The 18,933-nt window shown below is 52.1% G+C and overlaps 6 protein-coding genes across 6 annotated transcripts; 4 read left to right on the top strand and 2 right to left on the bottom strand.

The window, feature by feature from the left end:
* Positions 1-169: 169 nt before the first annotated feature.
* Positions 170-1,723, top strand: PpBr36_10125 (uncharacterized protein; the record flags this gene model as incomplete). The annotated part of the gene is made up of 3 exons (XM_029897239.1): positions 170-251; positions 325-666; positions 732-1,723. The coding sequence occupies 3 exons, from the start codon at positions 170-172 to the stop codon at positions 1,721-1,723; spliced, it is 1,416 nt and encodes a 471-aa protein (XP_029744283.1).
* Positions 1,724-2,046: 323 nt separating this feature from the next.
* On the bottom strand, positions 2,047-4,734 carry PpBr36_10126 (uncharacterized protein; the record flags this gene model as incomplete). The annotated part of the gene is made up of 5 exons (XM_029897240.1): positions 2,047-3,143; positions 3,260-3,651; positions 3,742-3,841; positions 3,937-4,107; positions 4,215-4,734. The coding sequence occupies 5 exons, from the start codon at positions 4,732-4,734 to the stop codon at positions 2,047-2,049; spliced, it is 2,280 nt and encodes a 759-aa protein (XP_029744284.1).
* Positions 4,735-6,659: 1,925 nt separating this feature from the next.
* Positions 6,660-7,769, top strand: PpBr36_10127 (uncharacterized protein; the record flags this gene model as incomplete). Its single annotated transcript, XM_029897241.1, has 2 exons — positions 6,660-6,769; positions 6,854-7,769. 2 exons carry the CDS (start codon positions 6,660-6,662, stop codon positions 7,767-7,769), a joined length of 1,026 nt encoding a protein of 341 aa, XP_029744349.1.
* A 1,288-nt stretch (positions 7,770-9,057) lies between these two features.
* PpBr36_10128 (uncharacterized protein) lies at positions 9,058-10,399 on the top strand (the record flags this gene model as incomplete). The annotated part of the gene is made up of 2 exons (XM_029897242.1): positions 9,058-9,394; positions 9,462-10,399. 2 exons carry the CDS (start codon positions 9,058-9,060, stop codon positions 10,397-10,399), a joined length of 1,275 nt encoding a protein of 424 aa, XP_029744350.1.
* A 2,110-nt stretch (positions 10,400-12,509) lies between these two features.
* PpBr36_10129 (uncharacterized protein) lies at positions 12,510-15,114 on the top strand (the record flags this gene model as incomplete). Its single annotated transcript, XM_029897243.1, has 3 exons — positions 12,510-13,012; positions 13,102-13,187; positions 13,547-15,114. 3 exons carry the CDS (start codon positions 12,510-12,512, stop codon positions 15,112-15,114), a joined length of 2,157 nt encoding a protein of 718 aa, XP_029744198.1.
* Positions 15,115-16,723: 1,609 nt separating this feature from the next.
* Positions 16,724-17,488, bottom strand: PpBr36_10130 (uncharacterized protein; the record flags this gene model as incomplete). The annotated part of the gene is made up of 1 exon (XM_029897244.1): positions 16,724-17,488. The coding sequence occupies one exon, from the start codon at positions 17,486-17,488 to the stop codon at positions 16,724-16,726; it is 765 nt and encodes a 254-aa protein (XP_029744441.1).
* Positions 17,489-18,933: the final 1,445 nt, after the last annotated feature.

Below are 18,933 nucleotides of genomic sequence, written 5' to 3' on the forward strand. Positions count from 1 at the left end.
ACAGCCTCAGCGACATTGACAGCGAGCGACCTCCCCTTACATTGGGCTTGAACCTACACAAAACAGCGACTGTCCTTGATTGATTTGACTTGACCAGTTCATAGTATTGTCTTTTGTTTGCTTATAGCGCATCTACCCAGTCCTTGCTGATCAAGGGTCTACGGTTACCATGTCGCAACTGGACACAGAGAAGCTGGGACTCGTTTTCCAGTCTCGCCCAGACATTCTCAATGGGATAAAGGAAGCGGCCGGTAGGTAGAGCCCAATGTAATCTGCAGGTGCCAACTTAATCTAAATTATTTTATTCTTTCCTCTGCCAAACAGACAGTCCCGCGCGCGTCGATCTCTTCAACAAGATTGCCGCTTTCGTCTTGGAGCAGCTCACCACCGACGCTGCAGACCAACCAGTCTCGAAACGCCGCCGCGTCGATGTAGACCAGACCAACGGGACACCAAACGGCCACGTCAAGACTGAGGGAGCATCATCAACAGACGTTGTCGCAGAGGCTGCTGCAGAGGAGTTACAGCTCGAGATCAAGGACGTCTCGGTGTCGATTCCCCAGCGCAAAAAGTACAACCTCTGCCTGACGAAGCACTTTATATTTGCGCGGAACAATGCGGACCCAAAACCAGTTGCAGGCATGGTATGGCGGTGGGAAGATATAGGTACGTGCTGCGTGTGCTTGTCGTGATGGGCGGACAACAGTTATTAATGGCCGTCTGCCCTGTAGAGCACGTCTTCTACCTCCCGGTACCAGAAAAGACGCAGCAGCAGTTCAACTACGTCTTCCTCCCACGCGGAACCTACCTGCCAACATCCAACAACCAGAGCGCCACTGGCGCAAAACCACAACAGCCCTCCCCGTCTGCGGCCGCAGCAGAACCGCTCCTTTTCACAATCCCGCTGGCGGCCCCGAAACCAGGCAGCCTCGCCGGCAAGGTCGCCGCCCAGGCCCAGGTTGCCGCCGACAGCTACAGCAGCCTGGTGAATTGGGCCGTGCCTCAGTTCCTGCGCGCTGCCGCCACGCGGCTGGGACTCTCGTCGCCCGTAGAGATCGTCGCGTCAGACCCGAAGCAGTTCGCCAGCGCAGTGCGGCAGTCGCACCGGCCCAGCGAGAAGGCGGTGCACGTCAAGGCGTTCCGGGGCAGCAAGGACGGGTACCTGTTTTTCCTGCGCACGGGGATTCTTTGGGGCTTCAAGAAGCCGCTCGTGTTTTTGCCGCTCGACCGCATCGTCTCGGTGAGCTACACGAGCGTTCTCCAGCGGACGTTCAACATGGTGGTCGAGGTGGACGTCGGGGACGGCGTCACGGAGGAGCTGGAGTTTAGCATGCTGGACCAGGAGGATTATGGCGGTATCAACCAGGACTACGTGCACAAGTACAACCTGCAGGACCGGAGCATGGCGGAGCAGAGAAAGGCCAAGAGGGAGCTGGCAGAGAACGCCAAGAAGGGAGGTGCCGGGGCGACGGCGGGCGAAGATGGAGAGAAGGCGGCAGCTGATGGCGATGCGAACATGAGCGAGCTGCAGAGGGCGGAGATGGAGGAGGAGCAGCGTCTGCAGGACGAAGAGGACGAGGAAGAAGAGGACTACGATCCCGGTAGCGATGGAGACAGCGAGGGAGAGGGGACGAGCAGCGAAGAGGAAGATGGCGATGGCGGTGGTGACGATGACGATGACAATGGCGATGACGATGACGATGAGGGAGAGGATGAATTATGAGGGGAATCGTTGGAGAGCACGGGTGACGATAATAATACCAGGGCGTTGGAGTTTTCTGGCTGACAATTAACACTCTTGCCCAGATACATTCAGGGCGGGACATGGGACCTGTGTAAGAAAAAGGATCGTGTGCGTCTTTATTAAGGGCCGGAGGGGCCAGAACTGGCGACGCTGAACAGAAAAAAAAACAAGCGAATTACCCCATTTAACCTCCCCGTTCCAAGCAAAGCAGGTCAGACCACCAAGACATACACCAACAAGCGGGCCTCCTTTGCCCATGGCCATTTCGAGTCAATCTCCAGAAACCCCACCATGACACGACGCTACTTGCGACCGGCCATGGTCCAAGTGTTGATGGGCTCGGGGGTGCTGTAGACGGTGCTGTAAAGCGTCACGTAGACCCAAGACGTGGTGCAGTAGACAGAGGTGCTGGTGGTCGAGATGGGCAGCACAGCCGCGTCGGTGCTGGAGGGCGCGCCGGGCTCGGTCTCGGTGTCGACGGGCAAGACGGACCAGTCGTCGGAGCTGACGGGCGTCGGGACGATGGTGGGCAGGGGCAAGATGCCGTCGCTGGTCGGAAACCAGTCCAGGGACGACGAGGACGTCGTATCCAGGTCGAGCGAATACGACGAGGGAGAAGACGTCGACGACGGCACGACGTCGGTGCAGGTCCAGTAGGTCCCGCACTCGGTCACCTCGGAGGCGATGGTGGCGCCGAGCGGGGTGCTGAAGGTCAAGATGCACTCGTGGTAGGAGAAGCAGGGCCCTTGCTTGGTGGAGGTCGACGTGTACTCGAGACTTGGCTCGTAGGTTGTCAGTGGTGCGGTTTCGGTGACGGATGCAGTGGGAGCGACTTTGGGGATGGTAGGGAGCCCGGGGTTGCCGATCGCCGTAGACAAGGCGGTTGTTGTTGACGTTGTTGATGTCTCGTCGGTGGGCGACAGTGGACTGTCCCAGAATACGGTACTCGAGAGGGTGATGGTGTCGCCCCAGTAATCAGTCGTGGTTTTTGTCCTGACCTCACACCCGAGCATCGTGTCCAAGAACTCGTCATAGCATGTCGAGTACGACCGTGTTGTCATGGGATCCGTGGATGCCGACGTGTCAACTCCCCAGTCGATGCTCGTAGACGTATCCAGGACGTCTGTTGTGAGCTCGGTGGGCGGCAGCAAGAAAGTTGCATCACTGGTGGGGGACGCGCCTGACGTTGTCGTCGTCGTGGTCGGCCAGGTTGGAGTCCACATGGCCGACGTGGTGGCTGGCAACGGCACCGGGGTTGGCCTTGAGGTGCATGTGTCCCAAGACGGACGGCTGCATTTCCCGGTAAGGTTGCCGGCGGTCGCGTTGCTGGACTGGACGTCGGAACCGCAGTCTGAGTAAGGGGCAATTTTTAAAAGCTTCTTGTCCGGTTGATAGAGAGCTGAGGGGCGGGTGGGGGAGGATCGGGGTGGGCATAATTAATACTCAATGTCTCAAGCTGCGGGTCGGGGGAGGGAATTCTTGGACCAAAATGCTATGGACTAAATAAAAACTCACCGACAAGAGCCCGCAAGAAACTGTCTCCAAGAACCGAGAATCCGATGCTATCGGCATCGCCAACAAGACCCAAGTAGCACTGACCTCCCATGGGGACGTTGCGCCAGATGAACTCGCGCATGGGGATGTTGACGACGACGTCGCCAAAGGCGAAGTCCACGGTCTCGGCCGACCCGGCGTAGTGACAACTGACTTTCCACATCTGTGTGTACGGGTCGAAGCGGGTGCCGGGTATCATGGCAGCAGTCCGGTTGGCGGCCGCAAAGGGCAGGTGAGCAATGGTGCTGCCCGTGTCGACGAGGGTGGGAGTCACAAAATCCGCCTCGGTTGCGGCTGCGGATCTGCAAGAGCCCTTGGAGGTCACGCCCATGTACGTCAGGTTGACGGAATAGCTGTCAGGATGTCACCAGTCGAGTTAGAATAGCTTGCATTAGGAGGAACTATGGAAAGGGGGAAAAAAAAAAGAAAAGAAAACAACTCACTGCAGTACAGAGGCAAATGGCCCCTCGTCATCTAGCATCGGGATCGACTTGAGTGGACCAAAGTACTTTTTGGTGTCCACGCCGCCAAGGACAATTTCGCCTGAAAGGGGGGGCGTAGAGACCCATGTTAGAGATAGATCAAGATCAAGAAATCCAGTCGAGCAGAGACAAACAAACAAGGTCAAGCCAACGAACCGTTTGGTGACGCATTGGGCCCAAGACTGACGCTGAAATCCTTGGAGTCAATCTTCCCCTGGCCATGTAGCTCATCCATAAAGACACTGTCGTATCCCAACCCAAGGATGCCCGAGTCCATGGCATACGAATACGTGGCGACGCCGAACTGAACATTTTCAGCGGAGAGTCCTATGTTTTTACCGAAGCACCACCACAAAAAAAAAAAAAGAGCATCAGCTTTAACCCCCTGACATATGATATGCCACCACATCCACCTCGCCAATAGCACAACTGACCTGCAATGGAGACGGTGTCTCTCATGTACCAGCCCTCGACCGTGCCAGAGCCATAGATGATGGAGAACTCGGAAGACAAGTTCTTGGCCGTTGTCGACTGGGAGCTGTTGTAGCTGCCCGAAGCCACACAGATTGCCTGGTGAGACATGGCGATGCACTGCGGGTTGAGCCACGTCTGGTCCGAGCCCGTGTCAAAGATGACGCTGAGATTCTGCGGCGGCGTGCCGACCGTCACATCCACCATGTACTCGTAGCCATCAAAGATGTTGCTGAGGTTGGCCCGAGGAAACGTCCCGTTGGGACTCTGGAAGTAGTGCTTGATGTGCGGCCGCGGCGGCCGGGCCCGAGTGTTGCGCATGTTGGCCAGTCTTTGCCGCGCAGAGGGTGTCTCCATGCGGCGAAGGGGCGCCTTGATGACATGAGGGGCTTTTTGGGATTCTGCTGGCAAGTTGTTTGGTCTTGGAGAGCATCCTGCCAGGGCTGAGAAGCCCACCAGGGCGAGGACCACGAGCAGTTGCATTTGATTGGGACAGCGAATGGCAACCCCCCACTCCTGGAAAAGGGGCTATGTATGAACGAGAGAAATGGCTGAGTGATATCACCCAGAGTGAGGATATGTGCTAGACAAAAAAAGAGAGGATATCGACGAAACTAGAACCTGTGATGATGCGACTATCTTCTGCGGGCATGTTTGAGCGGCTCCTTATATCGCAAAAAAAAAAAAAAAAAAAAAAAAAAAAAAAAAACCATTTCTGTGTCTCTGTGACATTCGCCTCCCCTCGTCTCCCTGATTTCGCCTCCCGTCTCTTGGACCTGACTGTGACCCCTTCGGCCCGTGTCAGTTTCGGCATTTCCAACAATGTCACATCAGGAGCTGTGAAATTTGACCATTGTGCTTCACAGAGACGCGAAGCTGGACCATTGTGGAACAGAAGAGCAAAATATCTCTAGGCCTGACCGGTGATCGGTAACTCGAAAACGAAGGGACACAAGCTTGTTGCCCATGATAGACAAGCTCAATTGATGGTGTCGGTTCTGCCCACGGAGGATTTGTCTCGACTACTGCGGAGAATAGGTTCCAAAAGTCCTTTTTTCCTTATGTCGAGGATGTAATGTTCGAGGGATGGATTAGACAATCTCGACATGATAGAGCACACTCACTCCACCATGTCTGTAGTCGTTATTCTTCGACCAGACAAGCCATATATGTCAATCGGCTGCCCTTGCCGAGAAACCATTGAGATCACATCAACAGACGAGGACAAGCAGCCCAATAGGCCGTCACGTTACCTGGTCAATGCAGCTTCCCGACGGATCCAAGATGACAGCAGGTCCTCGCACAAGTTGGGCAGACATGACATCGGCTCTGGGGAGGACCTTCGCTTCGTATTAATGAAGTCTCCCGTTTCGTCTCGCCTTCTCCTGTCGAGTTGGAAAATAGCAAATCATGGGAGATGGGGCAGGGAACCGAGGGGATTTCCTTGGTGTCACAACAGCCAGATTTGACAAACAGAACGTGTACGACAACGTTGGTGGTTCCGCGATTGGGTGTGCAAACATGAAGCGACAAAAAGACATCCATGGGACCATGCTATCAGTGCAGCAGCTTAACGTGCAACGCAATAGCTTCATGACAAAACGGAAATAACCTGGGAGGTGATCGAGATGAGATGAGCAGCCCACCGTGATTAACCTAAGGAATCGATTTAGCCATTGGTGTGACATAGCTGTATCTGTCAGCTGTCAGCAAAAGCGATTCCCTTCCTTGCAAGCACGAGCGGGGATTAGTACCTTGTAGCCATACATAAACCGGCAATGACCCACCCACTTCAGCGCATCATCAGCCAGAGAGGTTGACCTGCCGGGCTCGTCCCAAAGCTTGCAGCTGGTGAGCAAAAGGTGCGCAACAGAACAGGGTTGAGCATTGAGAATATTAGAGAAGGGTCTTGCCTTATCAATATCGTTACATTTCATCCTCTATGATAGATATATGATATATCCATCGGGCATATGTGATCACCATGTCAGCTTAAGGCTGTCAACAAAACTTACCGCTGTGGGCTGGCTAGCTTTATTGAGTGAGCCTACAAGTTCTTGGCAGTAAGACCCCGCACTGCATTTGCTTGTGAAGAATATAATGGGGGGCTGTGCGTTGTGGGCCCCTCATACACATACACGACCCCCTCCGGTTTGACTGACTGACGGTCTCAATAATGGGTCCGAAAAACCGTGAACGGAGTTCGCTCACTAAACCCAAGGCCCGAGAGAGATATATATATATACAGCAGGCGTCGTCAACCACAGAAACGCGTCTTCTTGGCTTTTATTTTACCAACATACCTTGGGACTAGATCTAGACTAGACTAGAATCTGCCTCTTCACATAGTGACATCGCAACAACACAACCAAATCGATCACCGACTACAAGCTGTGAACACAGAAGCAATGGCACCACCGGCTCGAATCCCCACCCGCCGTATGGGCAAGGACGGACCCGAGGTCGCATGCATCGGCTTCGGCTTGATGGGTCTTAGTATGGGTTACGGCGCTGTCGGGTAGGCGTTGCATTCATTCATCCTCCTCTAGTCACTATAACCCTTCCGTCTTCCCGCAGCTCTTCTGACGACGCTTTCATGCAGAACGGATGAAGAGCGCCTCAAAGTGCTTGATCGTGCTTGGGAGATTGGCGCCACCAACTGGGACACAGCCGACCTTTATGGCGACTCGGAAGACTTGGTTGGCAAATGGTTCAAACTGCATCCAGAAAGACGCAAGGACATCTTTCTCGCCACCAAGTTTGGAATTCAGGGGTCCATAACGGAGCTCACCGCGGATAGCTCGCCCGAATACTGCCGCCAAGCTTCTCGGCGTAGTTTCGAGCGTCTTGGGGTTGACTATGTCGACTTGTACTATCTACATCGGCTGCAAGAGTCCGTTCCCATTGAAAAGACCGTCGAGGCCATGGCAGAGCTGGTCAAGGAGGGCAAGGTCAAACACCTGGGCTTGTCTGAGTGCTCGTCCACTTCACTTCGCCGCGCCTACAAGGTCCACCCCATCGCTGCAGTCCAGGTCGAGTACAACCCGTGGGACCTGGCCATAGAAGGAGAGGAGGGCACCAACCTCCTCAAAACCTGTCGTGAACTTGGTGTCGCGGTCGTTGCCTACTCGCCCTTCAGCCGTGGTCTGTTGACAGGCGCCGTCAAGTCGCGTGCGGACTTCAGTGACCCTACAGACTGCCGCCTGTTGCTCCCCCGCTACAGTGAAGAAAACTTCCCCAAGAACCTGGAGCTTGTGGCCGAGTTTGAGACGATTGCAAAGCAAAAGGGCTGCACTCCTGGTCAGCTTGTGCTGGCCTGGCTGCTCGCCCAAGGTGACGAAATCATCCCGATCCCGGGGACCAAGAAGATCAAGTTCTTGGAAGAGAATACGGCTGCTGCTTACGTGAAGCTCACAGCCGAAGAAGAAAAGAACATTCGGAATCTGGTTGATAAGGCGAACATTCAGGGCGACAGAGGTGCTTTCATCAACTCATACTGCGATACTGTTGAGCTATAAATGCTATCAACATCCATGTTATGGGGTCCAGACTAGACTAGACTCGTTCTTGAGTAACAAGCTAGGCAAGAGTCAGTTCAAAACCCGTTGTTCTTGACATCCAATTCGATATTTCACCGTGGACGTATGTGATGCTGCAATAATATTATAAAATCACCAAGCCCGCCCGGAGGCCTGTGCTGGCACGGTTTAACGTAAGCCTGCAACTCAGCACTTCGTCAAAGCAGCATTTGGACGATGTGCGAATTGACGGCATGTCACCGCATCGCAGGCGTGCGTAGTCTCTTGCGCGAGCTTAGTGAGGCCTTTTGTCTGTGCGATCCAGTGGTGAGTCTGCATTTCAAGCTCTTGCGCGCCTCTAAGAATTTATTTTAGGTGGTTGATACTGAAGGAAGGTCGGCAAGATAATGTAGGCAGGTGAAAACTGTCTAAAATCGCTTGTCTCGTTTCTCATGGACCTCAGAAACTTGCGTCATCCACTTGGTAAAAAAGAGGCTGGGTGCGGGGTGGGCTGGCTCGTACTAGCATAGGTAATGGAATGGATCCGCAGATCAACCAATGCCGTCCGGCATGTCGTTTGCAAAGACTTGGCTTCCGCCATCTGCCGTTGATTCGTTCTTGGCAATCGATTGCAACTTCATGCAACGGCGCCCCAACTTCCATGACAGGCAGCTGATGGAGGATGCAGCGAGACTGGATTCCTATACCTTGCAAGGTAGGAAGGTGTCCATTGCGGATGCGCATGCGCTGACGGTGCGGTCGGGCTTTGGCTAACTGATTAAGGTAGATTGCTCGGACGATAGGACCCCGACAGCTTTCAGTCAGTGAGAATTGAATTGTCACGCCTCGGCAATTTAGGGGAGACGCATAATCCCGGACGCACAAAGCTTCGCCTTTTCGCGCATCCACTTTCAATGTACCTGATGAGCACCTACCCGAAGCGGAAGAGTATACCTACTGTACAACGTAAGGGAATAAGTAATTCGAGGTGAACTGGGATCGCCGGGTCATATAGCTCCTTCCCGAATAGGTGTGCTTGTCGTCCCAATCATGTCGTCTCAACCAGACCTGGCGATTTTGTTTTATCTATCTGTCCTTCCTTTTCCTCGCTCCTGTTGCCACTTCCCCTTCCCTTGGTTCTCTCCTTTTTAACCACAGACTCCCGCGCCCGGGGTAGAAGCTGGCTGCACCCTTTTCCAACCTCGAGCTATCTTTACTTTGTGCGGCCTCTTTTCGCGTCAAAGTTGCACCTAAAACCACCAAATACTTGGTACGGTAATTTCCCAAGATGACGCTGTCTGCACTCTCCTTGGGCGCTTTGGCCTTGTTGTCTGCTCTCCCAGTCAACTCTGCTGCCGTTGCGCCCCAGTCGGTTTCTTACGATGGCTACAAGGTCTTTCGAGTTTCTGTGGGCGACAATGTGGACAAGGTGAACGGCATAGTAAACCGCCTTGCTCTGCAGACATGGAAGGGGGCCCCAAGGGCCAACGCCATGGCAGACATTGTCGTCCCGCCAAGCCAAGTCGACAGCTTCCAGAAGGAGATCGAGGGCATGCAAGCAATTACTATGCATTCCAACCTGGGCGAGTCAATCGCAAACGAGTCTTCTTTCCAGACCTACGCCGGTAAGCTTTTAGCTAGCTATTGATCGCCACCCACCAGCATGTACTGACTCGACTACCCTACCTACAGCGGGCTCTGCCAACAGCAGCTGGTTCGACGACTACCACTCATACGCGGATCACCTCAAGTTCATAGGCGACCTTCAAGCCAACTTTCCCAACAATGCTGAAGTTGTCGTAGCTGGCCAGTCACTCCAGGGCAACAACATCACGGGTATCCACCTGTTTGGCAGCGGCGGTCGCGATGCAGCCAAGCCGGCTGTCGTCTTGCACGGCACCGTACATGCACGCGAGTGGATCACCACAATGGTTGTTGAATACCACGCCTACACGCTGCTGACTTCTCAGGATAATGAGACGCGCTCATTCCTCGAGAAATACGACTTTTACATCTTCCCTGTCGTCAATCCCGATGGGTTCATCTACACCCAGACAACAGATCGCATGTGGCGCAAGAACAGGCAGACGACCCAGGGTAGTCGTTGTCTGGGTCACGACATCAACCGCAACTGGGCCTTCAAGTGGGATGTGAGGGGAGGAGCATCCACTGATCCGTGTGCCCAAGACTTCAAGGGCAGACAAGCGGCCGACGCCCCCGAGACGGTTGTGCTGGCCAACTGGTTGAAGGAAACCAAGCAACGCCAAGGAGTAAAGCTCTTTATCGACGTCCACAGCTACTCGCAGCTCTTTATGACTCCATACGGCTATTCATGCGATGCCGTGGCAGCTAGAGATACAGAACTACAGTCACTAGCCAGGGGTGCAGTCGCCGCGATCAAGGATGTGCATGGTGTGTCTTTTAAGTATGGGCCGATCTGCAAAACCATATATCAGGCGACGGGCAGCAGCGTGGACTATGTCAACGACGTGATAGGGGCCGATTACGTCTTTACCACAGAGTTGAGGGACACTGGCGACAATGGTTTCATCTTGCCAAAGGAACAGATTGTGCCGAGCGGCGAGGAAGCATGGGCCGGATTAAGATACCTGCTCAGAAATATGAGGTGATGAGCCAGCATTTGGATGGGATGAGACGGGGTGCTACTTATTCAGTTTTGCATTAAAAATAGCAGATTTGCAGCATTTTAGACAGTGCTAACAAACAAGCATTTTCAATCCGATTGCGAGAGTCATTAGACTAGTCAATATGGCGACAGAGTTGCGAGCGGTCCTCCTAACCGCGAGGTCGTCGCCCATGCCCACCCAGTTCATGCACGAACAAGCTCCGGACCCGATGTGTGAGATGAGCCGCTCCGCCGAAATCAAGACATTAATATATAGCCCCGTGTCATCCTTTTCCGTACCCTCCGGCGCATTCCGATTGTTTGCTTGCAAAACTTGGAAAAAAATCCCAGCCAACACCACGCAAAAATTGCTTGCGCAATTACAATTCTTCCAAGTTCCAAGAGTGATTCATTGCCATGGTACTGCATGACGCAGATCAAATAATGCGACAGATATTGCGCTGCTCATGCATCTATTGAGCTTGCAACGCAAGAGCACCGTGTTCAATAATGCCCAAGACGTTGTTTTCCCCCACAGTTTCGGTATTGGCAGATGGTTGACGTCTTGGATGTAGTCAATCGTCTGGAAAGGCTGACCATGCTGTGGTAATTCTTTTTTTTTTTCTTTTTTTTTTTCTTCCCTTCTCTGCATCATTCGCTCTTTGCACATTCATGGGAGGATGGCCGGGCTGACAATCACCATCACCAGCAATCAAGCAGGAAAGCTACCTGCTCACCGAGATGTCCGGATTGTTTCGCATGCGTGGTCCAGGCATACTCAGCAATCTCAACTGCCTCGGCGGGAGACGGGCGTGAAAGACCGACATCGATAACGTCGTCAATGCCGGAGATTTGCAAGCACCACGCTAAACAGGCGATTCTGCCTAGATACTATCGCCTTCTCACGACATCCCTCCATGAGCCCAACAAAATGTCGCAGCCTTTGAAAGGTGGCACGGCAAATCGGAAGAGGGGCAGTCAGCCCGTAAGGCGAACCCCGCAAACATCTTCGATTGGTGGCTTGCTTACTTACCTTTTTTTTTTATTGACTGCATCGGATCCCGTGTGAACCTTATTTGGTGCGCTCATCTGAGTACTCCAGGTCCCGCACTCGCCTCTCCCGCTCTGTCTAGTTGCTGACGAAAGATGCAATTGGAGACGACTTTAATATCGCGGAAATACCAATTATTATTTTGATACCGGGTTTCATGTTCCCCGTTTGATACTGATGAGCCGCACGATTTGCGGTACAGAATTGGCATGTCACCGCGGCGTTCTTCGGTGTGCCTGACCAAGTCTGGCGACAAGTGTCGAATGGTCGATGTCCGTTCCTTGGATGTTATCTAGAAGATCGGCGTATCATGGACTCAAGGAGGTCCCCAGCACAATCGCAGACCAACAAAGAAGATGACGTGGTGTTCGACACGTCAATTTACGAGTGGAATGACTCGACTGCCGGTAAGGCTACGAAGAAAATTTTCGATCCAGGCTGAAAGAAAGAGAAAACATACTCACAAACTCAGCCGCATACGATTAGTTTCAATACGCAGCACTAATGGCACCTCATACTGCCTAGTGCTTCATTTTCATTAAAGAATCGAAAGGGGTTGACGAGACCGTCTGGTACTAGCTCCGGAAATGATGGGCTAAAAGCCTTCGTGTCCTCGTAGGGCAGCTTGGTATATTACCGTTCCCTAGCTCCGTCTATTTCAGGGGACGGTCTGTGCCTTGGTTGCCCTGTCGTGAACTCCTAGCTTTTCCAGAAACTGGTCTGACCGGTGAGCACTGACTAAACTTTACGGGCTGCCAAGTCAGGGGAAAGTATTTGTTAGTCGTGCCATTGGGCTTATAAGCAAACCCTTGTCTGCACCCTTTATGGGTTGGGGTGTTTGGTCCAGAAGACATCTGCGGCATCTCACACTCACTTCCAACACCCACTTTGGTGGGCCTACGTTCGCTCTTCACTTTCGTAAATCCACTTTTTGGTGGCACTTCGTCGTTCGTTTTTAACTTTCTCTTTATTATCCCGGAGGCATATTTCCTCCCAGTCACTCGCTCATCAGTCGTCATTCGTTTTTTTTTTTTTTTTTTTTTTTTTCTTTTCGTTTTCAAAAATGCGCAACTTCTTTGCAGCTGCCTTTGTGCTGCTGACATTGACCGGCTCCGGCCTGGGTCTCAGCGTTAGCACCGATGCGACCTGCGGCGGAAACACAGACAAGACGTGCCTTGGATCCGTTTTCGGCAACTGCTGTTCTCAGTATGGATATTGCGGCAGCACGACGGACCACTGTAGTGGAGGATGTCAAGCCGGTTTCGGCTCCTGCTCTTCTAGCGGCGGCGGCGGTCAGCCTCAGCCTACACCTGTCCTGAAGGCATCCTCCGATGGCACCTGCGGAGGCAGCACCGGCTCTACCTGCGCCGGCTCTACTTTTGGCAACTGCTGCTCTCAGTACGGTTACTGTGGAAGCACCGATGCCCACTGCAGTGGAGGCTGCCAGGCTGGTTTCGGCTCCTGCTCCTCGGGCGGCGGCGGCGGTGGTGGCAGCCAGCCTGCACCGGTCCTGAAGGCCTCCTCCGATGGTGCATGTGGTGGCAACACTGGCTCTACGTGTGCTGGGTCGGTTTTTGGCAACTGCTGCAGCCAAAGTGGCTGGTGTGGAGGTGTAAGTGAAGACGGCCAACTGACCTAGATCTGACGTTTCTTAGGATGACGCCTATTGCGGTCAGGGCTGCCAAGCTGGATTCGGCAATTGTGGTTCTAGCCAGCCGTCTGGAACTTCTACTCCTACTGGGTAAGACAAACTTTTTTTGCTTGATGATCTTGATATAATGACAGGCGATATGAGAACAAGCATCACGGGACGTCAATGACTCCACATCTGTGTGACTCTTGGCCTGCTTGTTTGCTTGTTTGGTCAATCATCTCTGGATGTTTCACCAAAACCCTCCATCAAACTTCCCACACTCGCGTCCCAATCGACTGGTGGAGATCTGGTTTATTCGAGCGGTATACCACTGGCGATCAAGCCCCATACTTGGATTACTTGGGATATTCGACGCTGATACCTCGACTTCTTCGCGAGTGCGATGGAACCCGTCTTTAATGAAGTATCTGTATCTCCATCCAACAGTACAAGGATTGAATACGCAGATCTCAATCACAAACTCACGCAACCTCCTTCTCTCACATCATCCGCATCACTCAAACCCGTTTCAACCAGCTCGACTGACAAATTGCCCGACAGCACCTCGACACCCACCCCGACTTCGACTCCAACCCAGCTTGCCGCTTGTCTCTCAGCAGCAAACGTGCCCGCCATCTATCCAGGTTCTTCCGACTACAACAAGCTTGCCAAGCCGTACAATATTCGCCTTCCCTTCAAGCCGGCAGTCATCGTCCTCGCCACCACAGTTCAGCATGTTCAAACTGCAGTCAATTGTGCCAGAGATGCCAAGATCAAGGTCCAGGCCAGGAGTGGTGGCCATTCGTATGCCGCCTTTGGGCTTGGTGGTCAGGATGGATCAATGATGGTGGATTTACAAGGAATGCAGACCATTTCCGTCGATTCCAAAAACGTTGCCAAGGTGGGCGGTGGCGTGAGGCTGGGGAACCTGGCCAACACGCTGTACAGCCAGGGCAAGCGTGCCGTATCTCACGGTACCTGCCCCGGCGTTGGGATCGGCGGTCACTTTACTCATGGCGGCTTTGGTTACAGCTCGCGGGCGTGGGGTCTCGCGCTGGATCACATCACCCAGCTCGAGGTCGTTACCGCAGACGGCAAGGTTGTCATGGCTAGTGCGACACAGAACGCCGACCTCTTTTATGCCATGCGTGGCGCCGCCGAGTCGTTTGGCATCATAACGACTTTCTACCTCAGGACCGAGGCCGCCCCTACAAATGTGGTCAACTGGGCGTTTGGTTTTGCGAACCAGTTCGGCAACCCCTCGGTCGGCGCCAAAACCATGCTGCGCATCCAAGACTTTGCTCGCAACGCCACGGTCATCAACCGCAAGATCGGAATGGGAGTCTATCTGGACGGTGAGACCTTTAGCTTTAGCGGCACCTACTTTGGCAGCCTGGCCGACTTTAACAGCAAGATCAAGCCCGAGCTCCTCCGCGGCATGCCCACGCCGGCCTCGCAGAGCGCCAAGTCCGTCAGCTGGATCGAGAGCCTCACGATGCTTTCGGGCAAGACTAGCATCGTCGAGTCGACACAGACAGGCGCCTATGACGAGCACGACAACTTCCTGGCCAAGTCGCTTGTCGTGCCCGAGTCGTCGCCCATCACAACCGAGGCTATGAACTCGTTCTTTCAAACCATCAAGGACAAGTCCGCCGCGGCAGGGGCGTCTTGGTACACGATTTTCAACCTGTACGGCGGCCCCGACTCGCAGATCAATGCCGTGTCGGCCGCGAGCTCGTCCTACTCTGACCGGTCCGCGCTGTGGGTCATCCAAAACTACGGCTTCGCCAGCCAAGACACGAACCCGTTCCCTCTCGGCACGGTGCAGACGTACCTGTCCGCGCTCAACTCGGCCCTGCAGCTTAGGAGCACTGCTGGGTTCGGGGCGTACCTCAACTACGTCGACCCCACGCTCTCGGCTGATCAGGCTCACGATCTCTACTACGGGAAGGAGACGTACGCCAAGCTTCAGTCGATCAAGAGAGCTGTGGACCCCAGTCAGGTGTTTTGGAACCCGCAGGCCATCACTATTTGAGAGGCAATAGAGGTCTGGCGGGGTTCTGATCGGTGGGGTGCAATTCAAAAGTGACATTGATATGCGGCGCGAAAACTTGACAGATGGTGGTATCCCTAGGCAGACCTCCTACACTCCAGAGTACCTAACTGCAAACGAGACTCATATGAATAAATGCCAGATTTACGCTAGTCCTCCACATGGATACGGGCCTAGCTGTTGCCCTCATACGTGCTCTGCTGATGATACCTCCCACGTCCAGACGGATGCCAAGTGCCAAGGAGCAAGATCTCTCTTCTCAATCTTTTTCCAAGCTCTCGAATGCCCTTGCGCGAGCGGTATCTAGTGTCTTTGTGGACGCAAACCTTGGCCTTGGTTTTGGCCGTGATCTCGGCCGTCAGCTCGACGGTGTCGGCGACAGCAGCGGCCATCCCAGCCTGAAGTTCTGAACTACTTGTAGAGAAGTGATTTACAGATCCGCGGCATAGCCATTTCTCTCTATCGTTGAAATATTACTTATTCTGGCTTTGAATAGGCTTCACCAATGCCCTCAGAGAGCGCACGCTTTCGGCGCATTTTATTGCCAGATAAGAATCCATGTTTTCGTCTTCTCGAGAACTCTAGCCAGGTCGTATCAAGGAACACTCAGTCGCTGTATCGGCAAACACGCAGGCACCTTCCAGTGTCAGCAACTGGCTCGGGAGTAGCCATCACAACAATGTCATGAGCCCACAAGCAGTCGAGAAGTATTTTGCAGATTTGTGTGAAACTCGGTATAGTGGAAAGAACAACCTAGAAGACAAGAGCTTGGATGGTTTCCTTTCACGTGCATACATGTGGAGATTTTTTGCCCATGTCGATGCAGCTTGAAAGGGAGAGTACGTCCATCTGTGGCCGTTTTGTGGCTGGACGCACACCATGTGCAGGTCGGCAAATTTTCACAAACGCCACTTTTTTTTTCGAGGGGAAGCAGGCTTGCAAGCAAGACAAGAGACTTGGGTGGCCTGAAAAGAAACTGCGGCGGAGAAGATTACCTGGTGCCTGGGTTGATTGGTTGGAAACAAAAGTGTTTAATTCAGTGAAAGGAAGGGCTTCTCGGTATGATTCGGTCTTGTGGATTTGAGCATTTGATTTTGCTACTTGGAACATTTGATTAGATTGAAATTTCTTTTCCTTTCTGATACTGAGCATCTCTATTGTACTTTTGCTTTATATTGACGGTTGGTTGTCTTTGTATTCGCCATAGTCACACATTATTCTTTGTCTTATCTACTCATCTCGGAAGCAGGAATGAAAAATAGGCACATGTTATGAGGATAATGAGGCATATCTCTGCAACAGGTAGAGTGCCGAGTGATCATTTGTTTCTCCAAACGCAAGTTTTGGCTTCTGATATAGCCTTGGGATAGCAGGTTGAGGTTCCCACTATCATCTACTCTTTGAACAATCCAACAAAGTGTTGACATGAAAACAACTGAATCCATAGATGCTGGCACCATGTATATTTGCCCAAAAAAAAAAAAAAAAAAAAAAAAAAAAAAAACCACCATCACATCTCTGCTAGTCTTGTCCAAGTGGGTAATTCATCCGGATATAATATATTAGAGAGCCTATGCATGTTCATATTCTGTCATTGAATTACGAACTCAACCGGGGTCTCATCGCCCAGCCTACCAACTACCCGTCCCTTGGTGCCCTGTGGGAGAGGTATGCAGCCGTTCACAGACCCAAGCGTGACGAACATGCCGGCCTTAAGTGGAAGATGCGGCTGTTGGGATTTTGCGTAAGCCACCAGAGTGGCGAGCATCCCGCCCTCAAACGGGCATTTAGCCGGCCTGCTGTCGACGACTCTGCCGTCAACCTCAAACGATACAGGTACGCCGTCTACGGGAGGCTCCCTGTCGTAGACTCGACCGAAGACATATCCCAACCCCGACAGGTTGTCGGCAAGGCCATACGGCGGGGGAGCCCGGGGAACCTCGGCCGTGGAGGCGATGCGCGTCCCGACGATCTCGACGCCGAGGTAGTAGTGGTCGACGGCGGCGGCGATGGTCGTCTTGTCTGCGTCCGCAGGGATGTCCTTGGCCAGTTTGACTCCAACCTCGAACTCGACGCCTTTGATGTTGAGCTTGTCGCCCGGAAAGGCAAAGCCCGGGCTCTGACCGATGCGGGAGCTGTAGATTGGTGCCGCGACCCCGACGCCGTCCGGGAGGATGGCCGTCTTGTACATTCCCGTCTCCTCTCCCAAGGCCTTTTGCACCGCAGCCATGATCCTGTAGGCGGCGTCTCGGTCCACGCGGGAAAACTGGCCAGGGTCGATCTTGGCGTTGCCGCCGCCGAGCTGGGACTCTGTCAGGAGCCGTGCGACCTTGTCGACATCCGCTGTCTGGGCCATGGTTGAGTATGTTCTCTTGCTTGCAATCTGGGCCACGGAACTGCGCCGGTGGCCGTACGCGCTCCGGTGTCGGACTGGAGTGAACAAGTTTCTCTTGGTGGGCAACGGAGAAACAAGCCTAATCGTGTGGAGTTGACTGGTGATTTTGAAAGTAGAGACAATACGTAAAAAAAAAAAAAGATTTGTTGTCTCAAGCATGTTTGTTGACAGACATTTTAATGATAATTCTACAGCATGAGCCACGGTTAAACCCGGGGTTATCACCGAAAATTCAAAAAAAAAAAAAAAACTCAAAGTCCGCGTTCCGTCTAGTCTCAGTGCTCAGACTAGATCCCTGTTCCGGGGCTATGGGGCACGGGTCACCCTGTCAGATAAAATCAGAATTTTCACCCCCTCTTTAGACGATAGAACTTAATTAACAGACATGCATAGTCTCAATGCTCAGACTAGACCCCCCTGCTTCGCAATTAGTCTCAGTGCTCAGACTAGACCCCCCTGCTTCGCAATGGGGACCGAACGCTCCATGTACCTTTCAGCCACATGGCTTTTCGACCAATTACATTGGCCGAAAAAATCGCGCTCGTTCTAATCTGAAAACAATTTGTCGTATTTCGCCGTTTATGGCGGTACTACCAACAAAACACCTAATGCTGCGATATCGCCAACCACTATTCCCCCCGATATACAAAAAAATAAAAAATTTTTACCATTATATTATATATTTACGTATATTAACCTTTATTCGATATACCATTAAACCAAATAAAACCCGAATCCAATAATGGAAAATATATTTCCAATAATATTAATAAATATACCCGAAAAAATATTCCCATCCGCGTAATTTGTAACCTAATATTTTACGTCCGATTTAACCCTATTATTTTTATCGATATCGCAATTATTTTCGTTTTTATCGTTATTCCAATTATTATCGCCCAATCGTATATTCGAAAATAAATGGGAATTTAAGCTTTTTTTAATCGATTAAAAACAATTACCGAGGGAATTCGAATCCGAAACGGAAATAAACCCCGAAACCAAATTTATTCGCGATATTACCAAATTTTGGCGTAACCGTTACCGACGCACCAATTTTACGTAATTTATCCACGTTTGGGTAATAATGGCAAATTTTCACGAAATTACCCGACCTACCCCATCGCGAATATTTTTTTTTAAAAAAATATTACGAAATTTTTAAATCCGAAAACGTTTACGCGCCAATGGGGTCGAATACCGTTTTAATAATAAATTTTTTACGCCCATCGAAACCGATTTTTTGCGTAAAAAATTGCAACAATTAATATAATATTTACGTTTTTTTAACCGGTTCGAATTTACAAATTTCCAATTTTCGGGAATAAAAAATTATTCCGCCAAAAACGTGAGCGATATAAATTGGTTTAAATAAGTATTCGACACGTCCACCCAGGAAATCCCGT

This window comes from Pyricularia pennisetigena (genome assembly GCF_004337985.1).
Source record: "Pyricularia pennisetigena strain Br36 chromosome 4 map unlocalized Pyricularia_pennisetigena_Br36_Scf_9, whole genome shotgun sequence".
NCBI lineage: Eukaryota > Fungi > Ascomycota > Sordariomycetes > Magnaporthales > Pyriculariaceae > Pyricularia > Pyricularia pennisetigena.